Source organism: Brachyhypopomus gauderio, chromosome 5 (genome assembly GCF_052324685.1).
Source record: "Brachyhypopomus gauderio isolate BG-103 chromosome 5, BGAUD_0.2, whole genome shotgun sequence".
In the NCBI taxonomy this organism is placed as follows: domain Eukaryota; kingdom Metazoa; phylum Chordata; class Actinopteri; order Gymnotiformes; family Hypopomidae; genus Brachyhypopomus; species Brachyhypopomus gauderio.
Window position 1 is genome coordinate 1,279,915 of NC_135215.1, and position 27,429 is coordinate 1,307,343.

General features: G+C 45.6%; 1 protein-coding gene across 1 annotated transcript in view; it reads left to right on the forward strand.

The window, feature by feature from the left end:
- Window positions 1–27,429, forward strand: part of LOC143514028 (copine-8) — an 80,855-nt gene that overhangs the window by 49,822 nt on the left and 3,604 nt on the right. The window contains 13 exon segments of the mRNA XM_077004764.1: window positions 928–991; window positions 1,686–1,789; window positions 2,975–3,079; window positions 4,515–4,556; window positions 6,641–6,716; window positions 7,740–7,793; window positions 8,079–8,140; window positions 18,240–18,286; window positions 19,641–19,822; window positions 21,781–21,908; window positions 23,918–24,020; window positions 25,159–25,216; window positions 25,848–25,921. Of these exon segments, the coding sequence (XP_076860879.1) occupies window positions 928–991; window positions 1,686–1,789; window positions 2,975–3,079; window positions 4,515–4,556; window positions 6,641–6,716; window positions 7,740–7,793; window positions 8,079–8,140; window positions 18,240–18,286; window positions 19,641–19,822; window positions 21,781–21,908; window positions 23,918–24,020; window positions 25,159–25,216; window positions 25,848–25,921 (1,099 nt within the window).

Here is a 27,429-nt window from a genome sequence, read left to right on the forward strand (position 1 = left end):
CAGAAGCCACATTTATGTCGCGTACCGTGCTGGACTCTCTGGGTTTTATTTCAGTAATGGTTGGGTGAATCACCCAACAAGGTGTTTCTGTTCACTCCCCAATCACCTTTTGCTCAGCACTCTCTTGGGTGCTTAGACTCCAGGACGATGGGTGGTTCTCTGGAGACAGATCCAACTCGCCCTTTCTACAGTCATTGGTTGAGTGATGGTCTGTGACAGCTTATAGGCACTGCTGTCACTGAAAAACACAAATATAACTTTTTCGTACTCACATACTTGCTGGTTACAGGCCGTTACCCTGGAAACTGCTTATTAAAGGTTTGTTTTGACATTGCTTCTGTGTTTGTTTGACGTGCAACAATTCATAGTGGTTTAAATAATCGTTCATTTTACAAGAAACTGTTCCATATCAACCTCTGGTTACAGTCTTCGATCTGTCTTCGATCCTAATATGCAACAAGTCGACTTGAAGCTCAAACCAGTTGGGCTATGCACACAGACATCTGCATATGTCCACAATGGCAGTCATGCATAAAAGACCACAGATAACAGCGAGGGCTTGTTTGTTTTTGTTTTTTATTTGGGGGGGGTCAAGACCTCATGATGCCATTGCTAATAAAAACAGAAATAAACACAGCCAACATTCACCGACTTGCCAGTCTTTGATGAATAAATAATGTTGAAAAATGTGGCCCCCAGTTGTTGAAGCGAGCAAATCTGTCACTGCTCCGTTACACTACGTGTGGTGACTTAAGGCCACGCGGACTGGAAAAGCTGGGCATAAATAGCAGATGGAGAGAAAGAGGGAGAGAGAGAGGAATAGAGAGGAAGAGAAAGGGAGGGGGGGAGTGGTGGCAGACCTGCAGTCCAGACATTACGTTATCTGTGTATCCCCAGGTCTTGACAGGCTTGTGTTTCCTCCTGCAGGGGTATTCCCAGCAAGAAATGTGGCACCATTATAGTGAAGGCTGAGGAGTTGAGTAACTGCAGGGTGAGTGCGCACACACACACACACACACACACACACTCAGTTCTGCTATCACTAAACTCCCTGGGGTCAGATGGTTCATAGTGCTTGACACTGGCAGGCTTTATTGTTTGTTGTAAATTGCTAATTTCAGTAATAAAGAGTGGAGTGAATGATAAAGCTGTAATAAGGTGATAAGGTGTGTGTGTGTGTGTGTATATATGTGTGTGTGTGTGTGTGCGCACACCTGCTGTGTATTTGGCTTAACCCCAGACATACTGATCGCCGTGATGGGCCTGAAGCCTCAAATCCCCCCAGATAATACTGCTACAGGCTAGAATCCAGCTTGGGCACACACACACACACACACACACACACACACACACACACACACACACACACACACACAGGCCCTCATGCTTATGTGTCTGTTTTTGTGCTCCTGTCCCTGTGTTTGCATGCATGTTTGCTTGTCAATGAGATTCCTTATTTCTCTTTAGCTTTGCCATCTGGATACAGTTAAGCAAATCTGGAAGACCACGCGGGGGACCATTTAGCATTTACTCCATGTAATTTGCCTAAGAAGAGCCTGTTGCTCAGTTAATGCTGGTACTGGCATGAGCTTAACCATCAGCATAGCACAGATATCCAGGCACACTCTCACGTGCTCCCATGAACCATTTTTGACTTTGTCTCTGCAAAACATCCTGACCTCCAGGAATCGGTGATGATGCAATTCTGTGGCAACAAACTGGACAAGAAAGACTTCTTTGGAAAGTCAGACCCTTTTCTTGTGTTCTACCGTAGCAATGAGGATGGAACGTGAGTTCAACTGACACGCACGTACACACACACACACACACACACACACACACACACACACACACACACACACACACACACACACACACACACACACACACACACACACACACACACACACACTTCTCTTTGGATCTCAATGTTACTCAGCCCCTGGATTTCCTTAAACTCCACCTTGTATAGATTCTCCAATCATCTCCAATCCCCCATCCCCATCTGAGCATTGCTCATGTAGGCTGTGTGTGTGTGTGTGTGTGTGTGTGTGTGTGTGTGTGTGTGTGTGTGTGTGTGTGTGTGTGTGTGTGTGTTGTAGGTGGGCATTTCCAACAAATACATCTCAGAACACCTCAGGGAAAATCTTGCTATACTGACTCTCTGTCTCTCTGTGTTTCTCTCTCTGCCAACACACTCACTTCCTTGTGTTTGCGCTCACGTATTTGTTAAATAAAAGTGAGGTGTTTTAATTGATCCTTCCTACAGCCTCTGTCACATAACTAAAGCTCAGTGAGGGTTAATTCATTATAAATTTAACCAAAAGGTTCCATGTGCAACTGTCTCTGTTCTCAGAGCAGTGTGAAACGATGTGCTTATCAAACCGGACAGGAATCTGTGAATTCTGTGAAATATTGACATATTTTTATAAGGGCCAGTTAAAGGAACACATACTGTCTGTTACTTTAATCATGTCAAGGTTAGTGGCAAATGGATATGTCATTATTGGATTCTTTGAGGTGGCCAGTAACTGAAATGGAGATTGAAGATGAGATAGATGTGGGTAGTTAAAGTAAAGAGCTAATTGAATCTTTCATGGTATGTCAGGGAGGTCATTTGGTAGATGACATATTGAAACCTTGTTCATGAAATTACACAAGAATCAAAAACCAGTTGCTTCAGAGCCTCGGTAACTTCCGCTCACACAGTACATGCTGGGTCCTGTAAAGATTGGGGGAATTTTATCATCTCTGCATTGTTGAACATGACTAGCAGACATTATTAAAGTCAATAACAGGAGAACAGGAGACAATGTGGCTTTCAAATAAATGGTAACTACTTTAGTATGACGGCATATAAACTGGAAGCATCTAATATGTAAACGATCAGAAATTAGCAAAGCTTTGATGCTATGTTTGTCCGTGTGTTGGGGTATTGCGGTGTTTCTCAAAGTTTTTTGCTTGCGTCTGCTAGATTCACCATTTGCCATAAGACAGAAGTGGTGAAGAACACCCTAAGCCCTGTGTGGCAGGCCTTCAAGATTCCTGTCAGAGCCTTGTGCAACGGAGACTATGACAGGTAAGGCAAACAAACCTGGCACCTCTGCTGTTAGCCTAGAGGACTACAATACCCATAATGCAACTGGGAGCTGCCACTGGCCACACATTAGTTCTAGATGCTGAAATGAATCTAGCATAACGGCAGTGAACGGCTGAATGAAAAGTGACATGTGCTGAGTGTCCGAAAGTAGCAGGGGGATATCAACAGAAGAGAGAGAGAGAGAGAGAGAGAGAAGGCAAGAAAGAGAGTGAGAGCAAGAGAAAAGAACATCCACCTCCGCACACACGTTCCTCACCGTCCGTTGAACGCGGCTCCACGCTGATAAGCTGTAGAGGCTCAGCTGTGGAGAGGGGCGCTGATTAGAGCCCCATCACTCCCACATTATCTGTCACCGGCTGATTGGATGTGAGCGATGGTGGGGGACCACGATGGGAGTCTGTCTCTGGAGATAAGGCCCTGTGGGAGGCCGGGGAGGCGTGGTGGAAGGGTAAGGAGGCGGGAGGGTTGCTATGGAGCATGGGTGAGCATCCCGTTGCCGTGTTAACTCGCATCGCGATGGAACGCCCGCGGATTCCGTTTCCCCTGGAGACGCTCTGGTGCGAACGTTAATGAGCTACTGTCGCCGTGGCTAAAACGGTCTAATCTGGTCCAATACGGTGAAACAGATTTGCAACGAGAAACACGAGGAGACGGAGGCTGTAAGCAGTTATTAGTCGTAATGCTAAAGAAATGAGATGGCATGAGGTGTAAAGGATGAAATTTGAGAATGGAGGGTAAACAGAGCTGGGTGTCATGGTCTTTCCGAGCCTTAATCTTAATTCATTCTTAATCTGCATCTCTCGGGCCCTAATTCCTGCCTCCTGCTCCTTCACACTGCGAACACTGCAGGGCTCGCGTGGCTTAACCAGTTCACATGAATGGTAGCGGCACCAAGCACTTCGAGTTCTCTGGCTTTTTAAGCGCCCTTGCGTAGCTCTTAGAAATCCTGCCACTCTCCAATGGCACAAGGAAACAAATTCGCCGCTGACTTATTCACCTTGTAATGCGCTAACACTAATGACTAGCTTTTGTAGCAAAGCAGCCCACAGTTCATTTGTTCTCTCTCTCTCTCTCTCTCTCTCTCTCTCTCTCTCGCCTGGCAGCTTGTGCATGTCCCTTACCCCAGCTCTTGGCAGGATGAATTGTAAAAAAGAAAATGGCTGTTAGAGTTGGGGCGGCTGTCAAAGGGGAAAAGGTTCACTTGCCGCTGAGAGAATGATCCTTCAGCTGGACATTTGTGATTGCAGCGAGGCTGAAATAAAAGCCCAGTTTGAAATGTTGGATATTATTGTTGCGAGGTCAATGAGGTCCCCTGTGAACCTTATTTCTCATCTCTCTCTCTCTCTCTCTCTCTCTCTCTCTCTCGCTCTCTCGCTCTATCTATCTATCTATCTATCTATCTATCTTCATGTAGAACAATCAAGATTGAAGTATATGATTGGGACAGGGATGGGAGGTATGACACACACACACACACACACACACATACACACACTCAACACACACACACCCCCACAAAGACATAGACGGCTCAGTACAAAGGAGAGTGTTCAAACCTTCTCCTCATTTGTTAGGGAGCCAATGCAGCAGCATCCGGCCAATAAATGAAAAGTACACAGCTCACAGCAAGTGTCTCATCCATACGATGTCTATTTTAGTCATAGTTATAAGCCATATTGCTTGTGTTTACCTGAGCAGATCAGCCAATGATTAGTCCCCAGTCAGCTTACCAAGTGCACATAATACCATCTAATTGGCTGTTTAAGTGAGCGTGTTCCTCGTGAGGAGTGTGTGCTCAATGCCCTGCTTCAGAACCCAAACGGAACAAAGGTTCTCTCAGCCTCCTGCACCTGTGTCCTGGTTCAGTCAGTGTGCTGTACAGGACACCAGACCTGCTGATGGAGGCTCCAAGATGTGCTTGGTGCCCCACGTTGGGCCATTTCTGCAGTCCGAGCTCATGTCTACATTCTGAACCAAGCATCGTATTCAGAAACACGCTCCGAACGTCGACCATTCACGAGCCCACTCATTGGATATATGAAGACTTTCAGTGCTTTCGGTGCAGTGTTTTTAACTGCATGTTAATGGTGATTTAGTGAATACGTCACTGTGGTTTGGGTTGGTTTGTAGAGCTAGATAATATCAGAGCTGGAATCACACCACTCAGCAGAAATACACTGTATTGCCAAAAGTAATCGCTTACTTTCCTTTGACTCGCATATAAGATTAAGTGACATCCTATTCCTAATCAATAGAGTTCAGTATGACTTTGGTCCACCCCTTGCAACTAGAACTGCTTCAACTCTTCTGGGAAGGCTGTCCACAAGGATACTAAGTGTTTTTTTATGGGGATTTTTGACCACTCTTCCAGAAGTGCATTTGTTAGGTCACATACAAGAAGGCCTGGCTCTCAGTCTCCGCTCTAATTCATCCCAAAGGTGTTCTATTGGGTTGAGGTCAGGACACTGTGCAGGCCAGTCAAGTTCATCCACACCAGACTCCATGTCTTTATGGACCAGTGGTGCACAGTCATGTTACCATGTTGGCCAGCTCCAAACTGTTCCCACAAAGTTGGCAGCATGGAATTGGTCAAAATGTCTTGGTATGCTGAAGCCATAATCATAAAGCACCATAGTCCCCCCTCCACCAAACTTTACACTTGGCACAATGCAGTCAGACAACTCCTGTTCTCCTGGCAACCGCCAAACCCAGACTCGTCCATCAGACTACCAGATGGTGAAGCATGTTTTTTCACACCAGAGAACACACCTCCACTGCTCTAGAGTCCAGTGGTGGTGCATTGCACTTGGTGATGTATGGCTTGGATGCAGCTGCTCGACCATGGAAACCCATTCCATGAAGCTCTCTGCGCACTGTTCTTGAGCTAATCTGAAGGCCACATGAAGTTTGGATGTCTGTAGTGATTGACTCTGCAGAAAGTTGGTGACCTCTTCACACTATGCACTTCAGCACCTACTGACCTCACTCCAAGAGTTTACGTGGCCTATCACTTCATGACTGAGTTGCTGTCATTCCCAAACACTTCCATTTCCTTATAATACAGCTGACAGTTGACTGTGGAATATTTAGGAGAGAGGAAATTTCACGACTGTATTTGTTGCACAGGTGGCATCCTATCACAGTTCCACACTGGAATTCACTGAGCTCCTGAGAGAGACCCATTCTTTCACAAATGTTTGTAAAAACAGTCTGCATGCCTAGGTGCTTAATTTTATACACCTGTGGCCATGGAAGTGATTGGAACATCTGATTCTGATCATTTGGATGGGTGAGCGAATACTTTTGGCAATATAGTGTATATCCAACCCATGTCAGAGCACTGCCTCTAGACACATTCATAACAGATAAAAAATTTGGAACTGTTTACGTTGTACATGACTTGGTTTGGCTTAAAAAATGGATTAGATGAATGCTCATAATTTTGATCATGGATAATCTAGAAGAGATCACATTAAAATAAGTGTTTCTCTTCTCTGGGTGTGTTTGTGTGTGTGTCCGTGTGTGTGCATACACCTACAGTCACGACTTCATCGGCGAGTTCAGCACGAGCTACAGAGAGCTGTCCCGGGGCCAGTCTCAATTCAACGTGTACGAGGTGAGGCGTCACGAGACACTGAGGCTCCTCCCACACCTCGGTTCCCAGAGCAACCACTCACAGGCCCTCTCCAGGAGAGGACCAGATGAAACAAGGGGGTGGAGCTATGTTGGCTGATATGCACACGCCCCCCCTCTGTGACTGACTTTGCTTGTTAGGTAGGCTAGCACTGAACAGCCTGCTCCTCCCCAAATGTTACACCATGTACGATTCCATAGCTAAAGCATAATTGTTTATATAGCATGGCCGAGATTGTGGCGTGTGGTGATTAGCGGTATGAAGCAGCATGCTAATAAGAGCGACAGTGAACACGGGATCAGTTAGGGCGTCTTAATGCTCCACAGTGCAGATGTGCTGGTGCACGTGCGTGCTAGTGCCCGTGTGTGCTGGTGCACGGGTGTGATTGTCACTCAAGGTTAGCTGTGTGTTTGTAAATATGGTAGAGTGCATTTTTATATATATTTGTTTGTGATTGTGTGAGTGTGTGTGTGTGTGTGTGTGTGTGTGAGAGAGAGATGGACAGAGAGAATTTTCCATCTGTGATTCTGCAATTGATTGTCTAGTGAGGGTTTATCTGTCCAACACCTCTAACTCCCCCCCGCCCCCCCACACACACACACACTTTCTCTCATGGTTTATTTATTCAGAATGACAACCTCTGAAGCAAAAGCCTTTTCAGACCACTTTTTACCAGTGACTCCCTGCCACTATTTGTTCTGCTGCACCTCTGTGTGTGTGTGTGTGTGTGTGTGTGTGTGTGTGTGTGTGTGTGTGTGTGTGTGTGTGTGTGTGTGTGGTTAGGATGTTAGGACATTTAATGAGGACATTTGCATGACCAAAAATGTATGTTTAACAATCTCTCCTCTAAAGCAATCTCCCCTCTAACACAGCTCCCAGATACATGTTACATGAACATAATCCAGGAAAACACGACGTGACATTGCCCCTCGGTCTACTTCTGTAACCATTAAAATGCGTTAACCCTCAAATATCCAAATATAATCACTCTGTCCATCTCCACAGGTCATAAACCCCAAGAAGAAAGGCAAGAAGAAAAAATATCTCAACTCTGGAACGGTAAGCCAAACGAGCCTCGTGTCCTGCACGTACAGTACTTCATGCCGTCCGCAGTGTGATAATGACGCCCTCCTGCAAGTCCTGCAGTCTCCCCACCGCCCTCTCCCACCATTTTAAACTGCCCCAGTCACATTAATGAAGCTCTAATAGCATTTTACAGTAAGTGCAGGTTATTTACTGTAAAATGCAATACGATGTTTAATTGGAATGAATCACCCTGAGTGGGTGGCGGCTTGTTGCCGAGCTGAACCCCCCCCTCCCCCGTCTCCATACTCTGGTCTACAGGTGACCCTCCTGTCATTCCTAGTGGATATTGAAGTCACCTTCCTGGACTACATTAAGGGCGGGTGAGTGGCCATTTAGCTTACATCATTCTGTGTGCTTATGGGCAGTAAGTAGGATTAAAAAAATAGTGCAGACCATAGCAAGTTCAGCACGGAGCAAGCAAATTTCAATCGCTTTCATTAAAAGTGCTGCATCATTTGGCGAGGTCTTTTGCTGGGAAGTCAAACGCTGGCACGAGCATGCACGCGCACACACACACACACACACACACACACAGGCCACTTTGTGTCTGTGTGTGGAGGGGCCATCAGCCGATCTTTTGAATGTCAGACAGGCCCCACTGAGAGAGTGTAGCTGAATGAATACATTCAGGCAAAACCAGACCTGTGGGAGATCATGTCCATTCAGAGCGGTGGAGACGTATGCTTGTTGCTAATCCTAGCCCAACTGCGTGTGTGTCTACGTGTGTGTGTGTGTGTGTGTGTGTGTGTGTGTGTGTGTGTGTGTGTGTGCGCGCGTACATGTCTTCTTTTTGAGACATGCAGACAGGTTTCGCCCATCTGTGTTTGATGTAATGCCCACATCGATGGAGGCTTTCATTAGAAGGGAGTCTACCGCCACGTCCTCTCTGAGATCCCGCTGCCCAGTGGTCATTTTAATGGCACCAACCACTTTCACTTTAGTCTCTCATGCTGCTGCAAAGGTCAATGCACTCCGGCTGAATTTATCCCCTCATTGTCAGTAAAGTCTCTCTCTCTGGATATATCAATTTGGCCCATGGCTGATGAATGATGGGTGCTGGTGGCCATTTGCTGTCAGTTCCATGCTGAACGGAGCGAACTCCTCTAACCCACATGAGTGCCATACGATTTATATAATCAGATGAACTTTTAATGGCCTTTTCCTGAACCACCCGTGCATGAACAGCACTCACAAACAAGCCAGAAAGATCCGGGAAGTGGGTATGGCGACCCGGAGAAGGGCGGCCAGCAGAGACGCATCTCTGGTGAACAAGCAGCACAGGGGCCAAACCTCCTGACACAAGCTCCACCCCTTTTGTGAGGTGGGAGTGTTTAGGTGGACACACTGCATGTTGCTTTTCAACGTTATGGGGCAATCGTGCATCCAGTCAAGTTCTCGTTACTGTGAGGTTTTATAATGCTGTTGGTCATTGTACACAGAGTACTAGCGAGAAGCTTATCGTGATGTAGGTTTAATTAAACTGTTCCCTGCGCTCCGCAAAACTGTCATTGAGGGTTTATTTTTTTAATCCGCACAGGCATCAGAATAACATTGCATAACCTTCAATATTATATGTTCTGAAGTGAAATCTCATTTTGTTTGTTTTTATCAGCGCTAATTACCGCCGCTGTTCGTTAAGGCTCTCTGTGCCACTGAGGCCTTATCTTTGGGTTTACTTGTTAAATCCAGCTCACACATTTTTGATGTTTTTGTTTTTGTTTTTTTTTAAACATTAATGGCTGGTGCTTCTGGCGCGTTCCTGTCGCCGGAACAGAATGAGCCGAAAACGACTTACTTTCTTACTTTCTTACTTTCTTCCCTTTTGTTCCCTCTAGCTGGGCCACTTTCTTCATCAGGTTGTCAGCGTGGGTTGCTTTTTCTGCTCACGATGCAGCGCCCAGGCTGGTGTTTGTTGTGTGTGTGTGTGTGTGTGTGTGTGTGTGTGTGTGTGTGTGTGTGTGTGTGCGTGTGTGTGTGTGTGTGTGTGGTGATAACTGGTTTTGATCGTGGGTAAAAGTTTGGCTCCATAGTTAGGTTCCTGTAGGACCAGCGTAGGATCAAACCATGCATTGAATTAAGAATTGATAGGTGAGGTTTTGCACAGCTTGCGGTAAGGACAAACGCACGCTCTCTGATCCCCCACCGTGGCTTTTGAGCAGAGCGTTTCCCATTTGCTTATTTATTTTTCCTCTTCTCTGGTCGACTTCATCCTTCGCTCGTCGGGGTCCCTGACGCTTCGCTGCGTTGTGATTGGTGCGTTGTGTGAAGTATAACTTGTTATCTGAGTAGACATGAGCAACCCCCCCCCCCCCCCCCCCCTTCATTGTGGAAAAGAGCAATCCAATCAGCTAATTGTCATTAGGGAGCTCTTGCAGATAACAGCTCTGCTAACATCTGCAGTGGTAAATTGCAGCATTGTACGGGGTGATTTCTCAAATCGCAGTGCCCCGTACACACGTGTGTGTGTGTGTGTGTGTGTGTGTGTGTGTGTGTGTGTGTGTGTGTGTGTGTGTGTGTGTGTTTGCAAGTGAGAAAGAGATCTGCAACCAACTGTCACTTGTTTAGACATTAACATAAACATGTAAAATCATGTATACTGGCCTTTGCAATACAATGTGCAGAGGGCTGCCACATGTGAACTAGATCATCATTTTATTTTGCACTGGTAGTCTTGACCATCCTGAGTCGATAGTCCTGTAGGTGTTTGGATAGTTTACCTGTAAATTTTGAACAGATTGTGAAACAAAGCCCAATCCCACTGATTACACCCCGATGTGTCCTACTTTGGGCTGACTACTGATTACGCCCCAGTGTCCCCTAATCTGCCTTTTGTCAACAAGGCCAGTCTCAACAAGACACAAGCTGATCAAGTGGAAAGGACAGCTACTCTATTTGTAGTCTTGGAATCTGTCCTCAAATCCATCTACTCCTTTTTTCTATTGGGGAAAACCTGTACACACATCCATAATCACAGTTGTGCATGACAAATCTGAAAGGAAACCACCCTGCTAGTTCCCCGTGTGCTGGAGTACACAAGGAATGTGGCCATTATGGCGGCGATTCCAATCCATAAGGAGAAAAAGCTGACATGAAGACATCTTCAAATTGTTCAAGGAACGTCCTAAGCAGGAGGTTTACACATCAGTTTACACATCAGTAATCACGTGTCTAGTCAAGATTTGAGTTGAGGCTGCTGGTGGGGTCATTTTTGGAGAGCAGCAAATCACTATTTGCCATGGGGTTCCATGTGTGTAAATTTAGACCTCTATCTTTCCTGGCTCCACTGTCACGATTGGTTCCCTCCTAAAATCCTGTTTCTCTGGTTTCCTGTCTTGTGTCTTTGTTTTAATTTATTTGATCTTGTTGAGTTCTCTGCCCCTCGTGAGTTTTACCTGTGTATAGTTCAGTTCTCATTAGCCTGTGTATTTATACCCTGTGTTTTGTTAGGTGATGTCAGCATACCTGTCCTAACCTCTGTGCTTTCATGCTGCCCCTGTTTGTTTCAGCCTGTCATGTTTTGTGAACTATGTCTTTAGCCTGTTTCCACGTAGCCTATTTCATTTGCTTCTCTCTGCTATCCTCTCTGTTTTTGTTTGTTTGTTTCAGTTTGCATGTTTTTACCTTTGTCGTCATGTATTCCCATTTTGTTTCCATGTCTTCTTGTGTTGGATCCATGGCCCTGGACTCTCTCTCTAACACCATAATATTGGATGTGCTCATAATAAACCTTGCTTTTCTCAGCACTTGCATCTGCATCGCTATCACTATCACTCCATGTTACACCCTCCATGTGTCTAAAGGTGTTCCTCAAGGCTCAATATCTGGTCCCACTCCATTTTCCATCATTATTAATGATATTTGTCGTCTTTATATGCTGATGATACGGTCTTGTGTGCCAGTGTTCCATCCTCCCATCGCAGTGTTAAAACCACTTCAGCACTTCCTGGAAGTTCAGCAGGTTTTTACGAGCCTTAATTTATCACTAAATGCTGAGAAAACTAAAGTTGGTTTTGTTAGAATGGGTATGTGCTTTCCCACTGCTGACGTTACCATTGGTGATGAAACCATCCTAGGGCAGGTAAACGTTTTCAAATACTAGAAATATGCAGGATTTTGGCTAGTGTATTGTCCTCTTTTCACATGTAACTGCATTGGGAAGGTTAAAGCAAAACTTCACGTCCTGTGTAGAGATTGTCCCTCCTTTACACATGCTACCAAATGCATAATTGTTCAGACTATTCAATTTATAGATCTGCAAGTCAAAGCACCTTTCAAAAGCTTCACACCATTTATCATTCTCCTGTTCGATTTGTTACAAAAGCCAACTGCAGACCACACCCTTGCTCTTTAACACTTCTAGGATATTCAACCCCTATTTAAAGTTTGAGGCTGGTTTCATGTCAGTCAGCTGCTGCTAATAAAGCTGGCTACATTTGTTCTCTTATTTATCTGTGATTAAGAGCCACCTTACAGACATTTTTCCTTCTGTCTGAACTGTTTTCTCATCTGATTAATTAGTCTTTCTCTAATGTCTTGTGTTGTCTTGTGTTATTTCTTTGTAGTTTTTTCTCCTTTCATACATGTGTCTACTGGCACTTGCTGGACTATTATTGTACATAATTTGTCTTGCCTGGCAATTAGTGCGCTAGGGTAAATAAATAAAATAAATATTGGCTAATGTGAGCTGTCGGTTCGCACGTAAAAATACAGGATCCATAGATGTTCACTGTACAGTGAACTGTAGCAAAATTAGAAGTGAGAAAACACAAAATACATAATGGCTTCTGTGCGAGGACATTGCAGGACATTCTGAATAAAGGGATTTAGACAACTGCAATTCTCTTGGCCCGCATCATGCGATTAGTGTGTGGGGAGTAGGGGAACTGTTCAGGGACCGTGTGACATGGCAGGCAGCTGTTGTGCTATCAGCGACGTGGATGGCATGACAGGCATGATGTGATGATAACAGGGATTATCCAGAGGAGCTAAGCATCATACATCTTTCTGTCAATGGCTTTTCACCATTTCATGCATTGCAAAACTGCTTCTCGAAGACAAGTATTCTATTTATCCATGCAAGTGTAATATTTATTCACACAAGGGTAATAATTTGAGAATAACTGTACAAAGGTAGCCTGTCCCATCTGGTTAAGGAGCAGGGGTCTGGTCAGGGGTCAGGGGTTACCAGACAGAGCACGTCCACTCACCTGCAAGCATATGTGGGGTGTGTCGTGGGGTATTACCTTGGGTGGCCGACCTATGCACATGAAATCTCTCACGGTGGCAGGATAAAAAACACTAATACCCACAGCCCCACTGCTCACCCTCCCCAACTGAATCGAGGTGAATCCTTCGGGGGGCTTTCAGGTGTAACCACAGACTCGTGGCGATGAGGTCTACACCTTAGCCTGCCAGGCCTTCACGAGTTTCCGAGTCCTCTTTTCTCCTCTCTTCTCTCCATTTCCCTTTCACTCTTTTAATGAGTAGCTAAAGACCAGGTATCAAGTGTGAGGTGAATATGAGGGTGTCGTTTTGCCTCCACACGGAGCTCTTCTCATCTAACATGCCCACTGATTTTTTTACCCAACACCATAAAACTCTTTTGTAGAGGCATTTGAAAGGTCACCTATGCAAGGACCACCGCATAGAAAGAGCAAGATCAAATTTGACGAAACCCGCTGCCATGCCTCTGCCTCTTTTCCCGCCTCGAGCAGGTCGTTTGCTGCCAGATTACTGCTGCCTAATGTGCTCATGTAGCCAAACTTTTCTCATAGATCAGAGCTGTCAAATGGCTTAAGGCCCTTCAGTAACATGACATTTCAGGTGCATCTCCGGAGCACCATTTTGCCCCCTGTGTATGCAGTGCAAAGTTTGCAAACTTCCTGCAACTGGGCCACACAATTATAATCCATATCTTCTACGCCACGTTCTCGGAGGCAGTTGTTGTCAGGATTGGGGGGGGTATTTAACCGTGACACGTGTCTCAGCAGTGCCCGTGACAGCATTCATCTCTCATTGTCATTACCTATCACCGCTGAGTCACAGTCTCACTCCCAGATGGTTGCGTTATCCTCGAGGGGGGCTCTCTATTCTGCTCACAATTGGTCATCAGCTACAGCACATGCAGCTACCAATTGTTGAATTTTTTTTTTGTCTCATTGCTAGAGGCAAAACTGTGTGTGTGTGTGTGTGTGTGTGTGTGTGTGTGTGTATTGGTTTTATGAGTGACAGTGGTGCAACCAGCTAATCACTGCATTTTCTCTGTTAGCTAATGAGCTTAAGAGTATCATCCATTCACTTCTGTCTCCCTTCTCCCCCAATGAAGCTCCATGTTCTAACTCCATGTTCATTGGCCCGATTTCACACTGGCTAATGAAATGTGTCCATGTGTGTTTGATGCCAGGGTAGGTTGAGTTCGAGGGAGCTAGGGGTCTCTGTCTGCAGTGTGGGCTGACAGCGCCTCAGACTCTCAAAGGAGTGTGTTAAAAAACAGCATTCTCTCCCCCTATTCTCTCTCTCCCCTTCTCTGTCTCCCTCTCTCCTTCTATCTCCCTCTCTCCTCCTTTCACGATCCTCTCCTCCTCTCTCTTCCTCTCCCTCCCAGCTGCATCTGTTTTTATCTCATCCTCTCGCTTTCCACCAGCTAATGACTCCCACAGGTTGTTAAGAAGATCAAAAACCAAACGTCTTGTTTCAGTGCTGCGTTGCCTGTTGCAGCGGGCGCCCAGAGACGGTTTTACTTTTCCTCCTGAGATTCTGCAGGCACAGGACTTTATCTTTGAGCGGCCCAGTCATTTTCCCCATTGAGCTTCGTAGAAATACATCAACGAATTGTAAGAAATAAACGGCCTGATCTCACTTCCGTACCTCGAGGTATTATGTGAATAATCATTAAGTGTTTTTCAAAACCGCTATGGAAGCGCTCGCTTTTTTGATAACGGCCGTGGTTGATGAGTACCCAATTACCACAAGCGTCTTGCTCCAAAGAACGTGTGTGCGAAGACCGATATTCCCTTGACGAGCTCGTTTCTTTGAGCAGAACACCAGAGCGCTGGTAGCACGCTTCCATGGAGCTGTATAAGGCTTCCCAGCCCGTTTGCCTGGTTGGAGCTGCTCAGCCTGCCAGCCCTGTAATGGTGTGTGCAACCACGATACCGACAAGATGAAACTCGCAATTTCACACGCTGGATCGGTAAAGCGAGAGTGTATCTTTTTTGAGAAGCATCCATCGTTCGCACTCGCGAACAGACTCGTTTGACACGTTTCCAGCTTCGGAGCTTTTTCGGGGAAGGCCGGGGACGACTTTGCGATCGTGCGCCAGATGCATCGCAGCTGAACTGGCGTGTGAACAAGAAGAGGAATGTTCTGCTTCGCCCTGTCAAACACACCTCACCCTCCGCCCCCAGAGCCCCTCTCGCACCTGGATGCCGCGCTCGCGGCAGATGGTTAGGCTCTGAGCAGGCCAACATCAGCATATCAGCTTCTGCTCACGGAGAGCCGTGCTCCTCTACCCCTTTATTTCCCAGCGCTGTGTTTACCAGGCCGTACACCTGCGAAGGCACCAGACCTGCTGCGCTTCACCTACTGTAACCAAATCATCCTGCTCTCTCTACCCAGCATGCACTTTGTTTTTTTCCAAACTGACACCTTCCAAGCTCTTGACTTCTTCAGGGGTGACTTATAATGACTGTGTGTGTGTGTGTGTGTGTGTGTGTGTGTGTGTGTGTGTGTGTGTGTGTGTGTGTGTGTGTGTGTGTGTGTGTGTGTGTGTGTGTGTGTGTGTGTGTGTGTGTGTGTGTCAGGGCGGAGAGACCACCCCCTTAGTCTCTTAACACAGCCATTCTTTTTCACAAGCCCTCCCCTCAGAGAGATCCCCACACAGCACCTCCCCTCATAAACATCTTCACACTACACATCCACTCACAGTGATCTCCACTCAGCACCTCCCCTCACAGAGATCTCCACAGATCACCTCCCCTCAAATAGATCTCTACAGATCACCTCCCCTCACAGAGACCTCCACAGATCACCTCCCCTCAAATAGATCTCTACAGATCACCTCCCCTCACAGAGACCTCCACAGATCACCTCCCCTCAAATAGATCTCTACAGATCACCTCCCCTCAAATAGATCTCTACAGATCACCTCCCCTCACAGAGACCTCCACAGATCACCTCCCCTCAAATAGATCTCCACAGATCACCTCCCCTCAAATAGATCTCCACAGATCACCTCCCCTCACAGAGACCTCCACAGATCACCTCCCCTCAAATAGATCTCTACAGATCACCTCCCCTCAAATAGATCTCCACAGATCACCTCCCCTCACAGAGACCGCCACAGATCACCTCCCCTCAAATAGATCTCTACAGATCACCTCCCCTCAAATAGATCTCCACAGATTACCTCCCCTCACAGAGACCTCCACAGATCACCTCCCCTCAAATAGATCTCTACAGATCACCTCCCCTCAAATAGATCTCCACAGATCACCTCCCCTCACAGAGATCAAAACCTTCTCATCAACTCTTCAGCTGCTGTCAACAAATGGCCTTAATAATGAGCTTAACACCTTGGACAGAGAATGTTAGTACAAGTTCATCTTCAGAGAGATCTCTCATTGTTGTTAATCTGGTTAAGCCCATCATCTGTCAAACCAAATATTCAGAATATATTGCATTAAAGTCATTCTCTTTAGGATCAGACATGTATTTCTATTGTAGTATTTGTGTATGTGTATGTGTGTGTGGGGGGGGAGTATTTGTGTATGTGTGTGTGTGTGGGAGGAGTGTGTGTGTGTGTCGGAGGAGTGTGTGTGTGTGTGTGTGTGTGTGTGTGTGTGTGTGTGTGTGTGTGTGTGTGTGTGTGTGTGTGTGTGTGTGTGTGTGTGTGTGTAACTGCAGCTGTACCTTGGTACTGAGTGATACTTGTGGCATGAATCTAGTCTGCTGTGTAACTTAATACACACAGGCTTTCTTGTTCTCATCTTCTCCTAGCATCTCTCACACACACACACACACACACACTGTAAATATTTTACTTATCAATAGTGCACACTGTGTGTCTTTGGCAATAGCGAGCGGGGTGCAATTTGTGTTTATGTTCACCCTTTTCTTCTGGTTAACATTAGTTATGGAGTTAGGGGAGTGAAGTGTGTCTTTTTTGATTTGGTTCGGGTAGAGCAGGTAGAACACTGTCTCTCCTTATGTGTGTTATTTGACCTTGTGAGCTCCGACAGCTCAATCCACTAGTCAATAAAACAAAAGAGGCATGTGGAAGATAGCCTCACCTCTCCTCTGCTGCGCTCGGACTACAGACCAGGCCCCTACACACCAGGAGAACATTTTGTAAAGAAGCATTTGCAGTTGGGATTTCACTTTTTTTTGTTTATATATAAATCGAACATTCATTCATTCATTCATTCATTCATACATTTCACATCGCTTCAAAATGAGAGAAAAATCAGTGCAGAGTCCTGCAGACACAGTAGGTCCAGTTAAATATGACTATGAGTAAATTCTTCAGTTTTTTTGCATGTAGACATGTTTCAACAACGGTTTCCATCATTCTGAATGCTTAAAGCAGTTTCAGCGCAAAGCATAGTGTTTCAGAAAGATAAAGGAACAGCGCTGAGAAGAAGAGCATCTGAAATCACAACAGACCATGGCCTATATGTACTCCGCGACCTCATTATTACAGATATGTGTTTTTGAGAATCTCTTCGTAAGTGTACAGTTAGAGATCACAGCCCATCTGTTACTATGCAGTTTATGTTGGTCACCCTCCAGCTCTTCATTCGTGGTCAGTTTCTGACCACAGAGCTGCTATTGGCTGGATATTTCTGGATGGCAGACCGTTCTCAACCCACCAGTGACACCGGCGCATGCGAACCCTCCAGCAACACTGCCGTGTCTGAGACACTCATAGCAGCACAACACCCACATAATTTCTGGTCAGAACTTCACCGGTGATTAATGGGCTAGAACATGGCTAATAAATTGTGCTTGGCAACAGAGGGACCGCGCTCTGTAACCACACACCCACAAAACGCATCCTTTAGCTCGGCATTAGCTAATAAGAGCAGCCAAACTGTGGCTTTATGGTTGGTGTTTGTAATGAGCATAGCACCTTTTTCGCATTGAAAACCTTTATGATTCAACCCCACATATTGCGTAGTTAATGGACGACATTTGTTTCGCATGGGCTGACTATCATTGAATTCTAATTTATTTAACTGGCCCTGACCTATTATGGTTTGTTTGGACTTGTGAGCAGGAAAGTATAGGATGTTTCAAGTTGATAATGTTGTAAAGTCCTAATATTACTTTTACACGGCCTCGAGATTTCCTGTTATGATGTGTGGAAGGCTGCAGACTGAAATAAATGGTCCCTTTTCTCTCTCTTTCCTTGTTCTGCAGGACTCAGATTAATTTCACTGTGGCAATTGATTTCACCGCCTCAAACGGTAAGTGCAGAAGTCCTCAGTGGGCTGCTGGGAATTATTGAAATATATGCAAATGAGGCACAAATATCAGCCAGTGATAACGCTCCTCCATCATAATGAGCAAGGTAAAGAGGCATGATTAGGAGGACGGGTGTGGATTTTAGATCCATTCACAGAGGCACACAGGGAGCACCACGGAGTTCAAAGTGTGGCAGAATTAAAGAGCCACTTTATCATATCCACTTCATGCCGATTATGAAGCGCCGTGACCTCTGGGTCCACGCCGTCCCAGTCCTGGGGCAAGTGTTAAACTGAAATCTGTGGACTGTAATAGTGCAGGATGAAACTCCTGATTAAATTCAACTTTGCAAACAACTGAAGTTCTTCGCACCATCAGGGCTGTTAGTGATGGTGCATTTCATGCTATTCACTATTCAAAGGTTCTGATTTTTTTTCAGTAAAAAATTTTTTAAATCCCTTTTGTTGCAGATACAGTTTAATACAAAAATAATACCATATAATTTAATTAATAAGAATTTAGCTGAAGATTAAACAACATTTCTGATCTGTATAAATAAAGAAATTTCAGAGCTGTCCAGAAGGATGAAAAGCAGTGTGGATAATTCTAGAATGACAGATGAAGTGAGAAGTTGATGAGACTGTTCACATGATTCTGTTTTGTATTTAATTACGTGTAGCTCTCTTCCTAAGAACTAATACTACAAATAGTTGCATGCGAATGGATAATGCATGTAAAATGTCTTCAAAATATGTGACTCCAACTGATTATTATTGCAAATTATTTGGGAAGAGCAATTGTTAGTACTTAGCTAGCTACTACAAATGTAACGTCCCCTCCTGAAAAATCTTGACAAAGAACCACCACTAACCAATCAAAAGTGACCATGTATGACCACCATCAACCGGTATAGATCAACCATCATGTATCACAAACACAACAACTCACACTTGGTAAGACGTTGATTTGCAGACCCGAATAACAGTTGACCATTAGTGGTGGGGCAGGGCCAAAGTGACCGTTGTGATCACCTTTATTACCAGGCTTTATGAGAGACCAGGGATATCCATAGCCATGGGGATAAACAAAGAAGAAACACCTTAAAGACCAGAATTTGGCTTATGGTAGCATTGAGAACAAAGTTATGAGAAAATATGGCAGTTAAATCAAATACAGCAGGTGCAGCCAGACTTATGAATAGTTGTGTTAGCACCCCACACACTACCAGCACAATCAAAAAGTAATATTGTACATAATGATGCAAACTTTTTCGAGTTATCTTGTGGGCTTAATCTCGTAGGCTTTTCTGTGTGGACTTGTATTTACTTTCTTTCTTTTTCCTTTTGCGGTTTCTAGGCAACCCTGCCCAGCCAACCTCTCTTCACTACATGAGTCCATACCAGCTCAACGCCTACGCCATGGCCCTCAAAGCTGTGGGCGAGATCATTCAGGACTACGACAGTGACAAGATGTTCCCGGCACTGGGTTTTGGTGCCAAGCTGCCCCCGGATGGTCGAGTGTCCCACGAGTTCGCCCTGGTGAGTGACCTCGCCCGGGTCAGCAGTGCGTGAGACTGCTCACGTGACCCTCTGCGACCCATGAATTTGTGCCATGTAAACAAAGCTACACTGACACGCTGATAAGTTTTTTATGCTCTATGATTCTATTACTAAGAGTTTCTTCATGAATCTGTACATGCATTTATACAATTAATTCGTTGAGTTGCTCATTTATTATAAAGCAAAAAACATATTGTGCTCAATACCTACTTTAAGGGGACAGTGCATTTCTAGGTTGAAACCAGTGCATTTCTTCTGAAACCTCACAACTGAATTATGAAATGCACGTTATTGTACTTTTGAGCCTCTCAGATGATTTTCTCAATATGTCACAGTATATGAATATGCAATCACAGCAACTTCCTACACAAAAAAGGGAAAAAATAATAAATCATGAAGTCGTGTGATTAAAGGAGACGTGAAAGCTGAGGCTCTCTGGGCCTTCTCAGGATAATATATTTGCAAAAACTGAATTAAAACATTTTTATAACCTCAAAAATAACCTGTCTAAAAATCTTTTTGACGACATGGTCATAAAAATTTATTTACAACAGATTAAAAAAAAATCTATTATCAGCGTATTTGCTGTCGGCTTTATGAAACAGGCTTTCTGCAATAGACAGCAGTTAGTTCAGATCCTCCGTGTTATTGGTTTAATTGTGAATATTACATTGCCTTTCCTTTTCGCAAAAAGGTTTCTTGTGAAAAACAAAGGAGTTGGCCTTTAGCAGAAATCCTTTCTTCTGAGATTCCTGCAGCTCAAGTAACGATTGCTCGCTGCACCGTGACGTGTTTGTTTTTGTTTATTGTCGTAATACAAGTGCCTCAATTTTCCATTCGGTGTTTTCCCGTCTCTCGGAGCCCCGTGATTCTGATGCTACTAGATTAAAGAGAAGACGTGGGGCAAGTGTACGGCCACGGTGCCACGGTAACGAGGGCATGAAACAAGATGAAAGAGAAGCTCAAGTGTGCCTGTCTAAGCCCCTTTTGATTGGAGGGGTTCAGGATTCATACACGCCACATGCCATCTCTGTCCAGGGTGGAGGGGTGGGGGTGGGTGGGTGAGGTCTCAGTTCTCATCCCATCCCACGTGCCATTCTTTCCTGGATGGTGGGGGTGGAGGGGGAGTCCCATCCACACGACGTCAGGCCTTACTGGAGGGGCGTTAATCATGTGCCGTAAAGCTCCCTTCATTCCTTTAATATGAAACGAGCACACGCATGTCCTTTCGATTAGACTTTGAGAGTGGGGGCCTATTTCTGCCAGACTGTGTCACCTTCTTCCTCTGGCTCCGAACCCACGCGCGGAAGTGAAGGGGGCGAGAACGCTTGCTGCGTTCTTAATGGCAGACAGATGCCCGCACCATCTGGGCTGCGTGCACTTTCCGAACAGGAGTAAAAGATAAGACAAGTGGTTCAGCAGTGATTCTGGAGGGTCGGTCGATCGACACTTGAAACGTATTACTTTGAAGCGAATGTAAATACGTTTGGTTGGGAGCTGAGAGGTGAGAGTTGAGAGGTGAGAGGGCTAAGATGGTGCCATCCATAGAGCAGAAGGGCTCCACTGACATTTTGCGAGTCCACAAAACCCCAGCGGCAAACGTAGGAGGCGGGGTCCATGTGAGGATGCTACTCAGAATGCGCTTGCTTCTAAGTTGGCAGATATATTTAGTGCAAGCGGCTCAAAGCCCGGACCCAGAGGGCCGGACTCCAGCACAGTCTGATGAGTTCCCTGATTCAGCTCATCAGTTAATTACCAGGCTTTGCCGTACTTTGACACTGCTGGCTTTGTATTGGAACAACCCCCGTGCTCAGCAATTGATGGGTTCAGTGCGTTAATCAATCTATTGATCCAACAGTCATTCGAAGGGTCAATAGATTTACACGAGAGTGCCTTAGTGATATACATACACACATTTAACCCTTTTGTCTTTGCAGAACGGGAACCCTCAGAACCCATACTGTAATGGTATAGACGGCGTGATGGAGGCGTACTACCAAAGCCTGAAGTCTGTGCAGCTCTACGGCCCCACCAACTTCTCCCCTGTCATCAACCACGTAGCCAGGTGCACACACGCACTATTCTCCAACCCTCACACCCCAGGACTCACGCTCCCTCCTCTCCATTCGTAATACAAATACATCCCCAAACACATCCCCACCCCTCGCCGCACACACGGGCAACGCACGCACACAAATGCGAACCTTTCGCGGGGACGAAGCTCGGGCAACCGGCGAAGGTGCGACTTTCGCATTGTGAATCATGACGGGAAAAAAGAACTTAACAAACTGGAAGCCGTTGAAGTCACCGCTCCGCTCTCTCTCTATATGTATGGTAATATGAAACGCACTCGGGGGAGATCAATACGGAGCATGAACCGTGCGAGAAGCTCAACCTGCGCAGGTCGGAATGAGTTTACGCCAGAATCGATCGCTTCCTGTCGGCCCCCGGGGATGGACGGTTGAGCGCGACGGGGAGATGCACAAGTTAATTAGATGTTTTACCGAGGACATGGTGCAGTGCTGCTCGCTCTTGACGGCAGTATGAATCTGAGGCAGGGAGTTGGCACTCTGCTGCTTAACGATTGCTAGCTCCTTACATCAGCAGGAATGACTTACAGTACCTGTTTTATGTTCAAATCTTTTTTTCGTATATTTGTTTTTGTTTTTCAAAGAAAGCATATCACAAATGACACAACAAAGGAGTTGACAAAGGTATTTTTAGATACAGAAACAAAGTACATAAAAGACTTAACCATAGGTCTGGTCTGATGGTATGTTTTCATATAATCCATAAAGTATTGCCCTATTTTGTAAAAAGTTTAATTGAATTAATGAATCAGTTGCCTGTGCCTATGCCTGGAATGTAAGGTAGATGTCACACCATCTCAATATAGGTCACACAATTGTGCAAAATTCCCAAATCTGTCTCCCATTTAATTCTAGATTTATCTGCTGCTTGCACACATCACGTTGACATAATTGTTTTATATACACCTTAGAGACTAGTGATGTTCTGTAACGGCTGGTGTGAGGAGCGGAGGTTTTAATCGTTGTTTATGCGTGGTAAGCAGAAAGCTTGCGCAAATAAAAGTTGGAATTAAATGCACGGGCAACCCATTCGAACATTAGCGTGTAATAAACAATAGTAACCGTAATTTCGAAAAGCCTGGCTGCTCGTTCAACACGCTTACCAAGGCAAAACTATTTCACATGGACCATGCAGGGCTTACAGCAGTCTTTGTTCTCATCATGAAAAAAAAGCTGCACTGGCCAAGAATAGAGACACAAATTATGCATTTGTCACCAAACACGAAGTAAGCATAATCCGGTAAACAACGTGAACACCTAGCAAACTGGAGTTCTTCCCTTTTCACAAGAAAAACAATATGTCCTTCCACTTTAGTTTTTCTTTTCCACCGTATAAACTCTTTGAGCCCAGACTGTTTTTGTACACACGCCTGCCATGCTGATTATGTGTTAATTAGTCTGGATTAAAGAAATAAACGAGTCGGCCATGATGTGATATGGCCGTCCGGCCGTCCCCTGAGTGACACCATGTCGGCCTGAACAGCTAACGAACACAAAGTCGTTAGTGGCCGCTAACGGTTGAGTATGTTTGGTTCTTCCGTGTGTCTGCGCCTATTCGTAAATATCTCCCATAACAATGTGTTCTGCTAACTTTAGCAGTGAGTGGAAACAGACAGAGGGAGTTGGGTTTCTTTGATGAAGAGGCAAAGACAAGACACCCTCTGTTTGTTCCTTAAATAACTCCTGTGCCTTTGGGAGTAGACGGGAGAAAAAGGTTATACACACATCATATTGGAGAAAACGAAACCTCGAAATAGACAAATAAAGGGACATTGATGAGCATCACTGGCTATAATTAGCCTACCTCAAGGCAAAAAAATCTGTTAGTTTGGACATGGTCAGGGTTAGGGTTACTCATACAAGTGAGTCTTTTATGGCTCTTCTGAAATACCTACTCTACTTCGCATTTAATCTTTTGATGTGCGAATGCTGTTTTAGGCCATCGGGTTAAAGATGTTGACGAGTGAGTGTGCTGCTTCTGCAGGTATGCCGCCTCAGTGAAGGACGGTTCTCAGTACTTCGTCCTCCTCATCATCACAGACGGGGTGATCTCCGACATGGCCCAGACCAAAGAGTCCATCGTCAATGTGAGCATCACAGCAGAGCGCCAATCTCTCTTAATACATGGTTATGGCAAGGGGAGCCCTAACCATGTATTAAGGGTAAAACACATTTGACAACACCTTTGTTCTTATGATAAAGGCGGGGGGAGACAGCTATCCAATAAAATATTCAAGGAAGGGAAATTATTTTCCAGTAAGGTAAGATAAACAGTCTAGAAATGCCTAATTAAACTTGCAACAAGAACGTTTATCTCATGAAATCGCTTACAAATGAGAAATGTTAGATATGCCTTTTTGTATTAGTCTGTCTCGGCCTTTCAGGTGTCTGGCTTGAATGGCTCTGTATGCTTCAGCTGACGTATGTTAACACATCTGGTTAAAACGGTTTGAAAAGTCGCCTGGAACCAGGTTGCTCAACAGTTCCACGAGACAAAGGTCATTGCTTGTTGGCGGAATTAACATCAGGTGTTTAAACACCTTTTCAAACTTTAGACTGATGTGTTAGGTCGTGTTCATTTGCAGAGGGCTTCCAGCTCAAATACGTTCCCAAGTCAGAAACACAGCACACATAGTAGCTGATGTAGCCTATACATTTATGAACAGAAGAGATTGAGTTTTAAGAACAGAGAGATTGAGTTTTATGAGAAATACTCTTCTTATATGACAGTAAGACCAATAGCATGGCTGACTCCCCTTATATCAGTCATACCTGTCTCTCTCCCTCTTTCTCTTTCTTTCTCCCTCTTTCTCTCTCTCTACCTCTCTCCCTCTCTCTTGCTCACACACGCTCTATCTTTCTCACTTCTACCAATGTCCATCATATGTAAGAAATGTCATGGAAATTGCTCTTCGCGGACTCTCTATTACTTTTTAATGGCACATCAGCTGAGTTCTTCTGTCAGAACCCAAAGCACGGCCCCGTCCCCACGGACGGGCTGTCACACGCAAGAGCCATCCAGCCCTCCGCCGACGGAACTGGCCCTTGTACATGGATTGCATTTCACGCTCACACGAGCCACCAATTTGATTTTTTTTATTTATTTGTGCAGGCCAACCTTCTTACAGGGATATTTCCAGCTATTTATACCCAGGATGGCTGTAGCTGCTTGTTTTGCTTTGTCATGGGTAGTAATTATCTTTGTGTTTTGTGTTTTCGTTGAAGGCTTCGTGTTTACCCATGTCAATTATCATTGTTGGTGTCGGACCGGCAGAATTTGACGGTAGGGCGGACCGCCCCATCTCTCCCACCACTTTTTGTGTGTTTGTTGTGTGTTTGTAATGTTTCAAAATTGCGACGCTTTCCGCTTTGTGTTAACCGTTCCCTGGTCACGCTTTTTTGCCAGTGTCATGTGGCGTCGCCTGTCCTGTGTCTCTCCACGCTGCTCCACCCCCAGCTACACCTCCGCCACTCTCGCTCTTGTCTGTCTTTATCTCCCACCCCCTCACACCCACCCCCCACACCCCCACCCACCCACAAGCGCCTCTCTCACTTGTACGCAGGGGGCAGAAAAGCGCATGTAATGTGACAAATGACGCTCAGAGCATCAGAGTCCCGCAACAGCCTCCGGTGCTGCGCGTGCATTGACAGTAACAGAGATGGCAGGATGAACCATAAAGAGCGCCTGCCACACACACACACACACACACTAGCACGTGCGTGCACATGGGGCCGTAGATTAGCATTCTGCTAGTGTGTGTAGCCCTTACTCTGTCTTTCTGTTCTGTGGCGTCTTATTATTTTTCTGCCATACTTGTCTGTCTGACTCTTAAATCTTTCTTCACACACACACAAAAACACAAACACACCACTAGCTGTTCATGTATTAGTGAGCCGATTCTGTTTGCTTGCAGCCATGATTGAGCTGGACGGAGACGATGTGAGGATTTCATCGAGAGGCCGTTACGCCGAGAGGGACATTGTGCAGGTACGGTGTGGGTGTGTTATCCGCACTTTCTGTGGCCTGAAGCACTTTCGCATATGGCCTGAAGCAAACACACACGTACACACACAGCACACACATTGCTTCATGGTGGGGGAGGGAATACAAAATAATGTACAAAATGAAGGGAATTAAATCCATCCCCCCATTTATCTGTTGTTTTCTAAACACGCTTAAGCATAACCCTTTAGATCAGAATGTGGATTATGATTTTAGATTGTGAATGAAATACATTCATTGCGGTATGTGTACACTTGCTGTTTTGATCGTTCCCACACAAGTGATTGTGATAAGTGAGAAATATTTTCACAGCAAATGTTGTCAAGACATCTCATTATTATAGCACTGGCTTCTGCGTTCGGTATGAAGACCTTCTCTGAACTCCCTAACACCTCTTTTACGTCGCCGTTCCACCTTCACGTTCCTGAACTCTCAGCTCTTCTAATCAGGATTCACCCAGCCTACCTGGTTTTCATCTCTTATCCAATAACGGCAGATCTTTCAGTTGAGCCTCAACCCTAGCTCCTCCTCTAGCACCTCCTCTGAGCTCCTCCTCTAGCACCTCCTCTAAGCACCTCCTCTAGCACCTCCTCTGAGCTCCTCCTCTGAGTACCTCCTCTAGCACCTCCTCTAGCACCTTCTCTGAGCACCTCCTCTGAGCTCCTCCTCTGAGCACCTCCTCTAGCACCTTCTCTGAGCACCTTCTCTGAGCTCCTCCTCTGAGCACCTCCTCTAGCACCTTCTCTGAGCACCTCCTCTAGCACCTCCTCTAGCTTCTTCTCTGAGCACCTCCTCTAGCACCTCCTTTAGCCCCTCCTCTGAACATCTCCTCTAGCTCCTCCTCTGAGCACCTCCTCTAGCACCTCCTCTGAGCTCCTCCTCTAGCACCTCCTTTAGCTCCTCCTCTGAACATCTCCTCTAGCTCCTCCTCTGAGCACCTCCTCTAGCACCTCCTCTGAGCTCCTCCTCTAGCACCTCCTTTAGCTCCTCCTCTGAACATCTCCTCTAGCTCCTCCTCTGAGCACCTCCTCTAGCACCTCCTCTAGCTCCTCCTCTGAACATCTCCTCTAGCTCCTCCTCTGAGCTCCTCCTCTGAGCACCTCCTCTAGCACCTCCTCTAGCTCCTCCTCTGAACATCTCCTCTAGCAGCTCCTCTGAGCTCCTCCTCTGAGCATCTCCTCTGCTTTCAGACTCCACGTCTCTCACTTTCCATCCATTTTGTGAGCTTTCAGCCAAACATTGTGGACATTAAGCTTTCATTATCGCATGCATTAACGGCCATGTTCCTCTTTTATCCCGTTTCCATCTTTCTAGAATCTTCTCCTCCCCTGTGACTTCATCCCTTCTTTTTCCTCTTCCATCCTATATTTTCCATATTAAAATGGGAGCCACTGTGGCTCCTTCCTCCAGCCTATTAACAGTCACCCTAACATGATGAAGGTCTGATCCGATTACTCATCATCGCTGGCCTGAGAGGCCTGTCTGACTAAGTG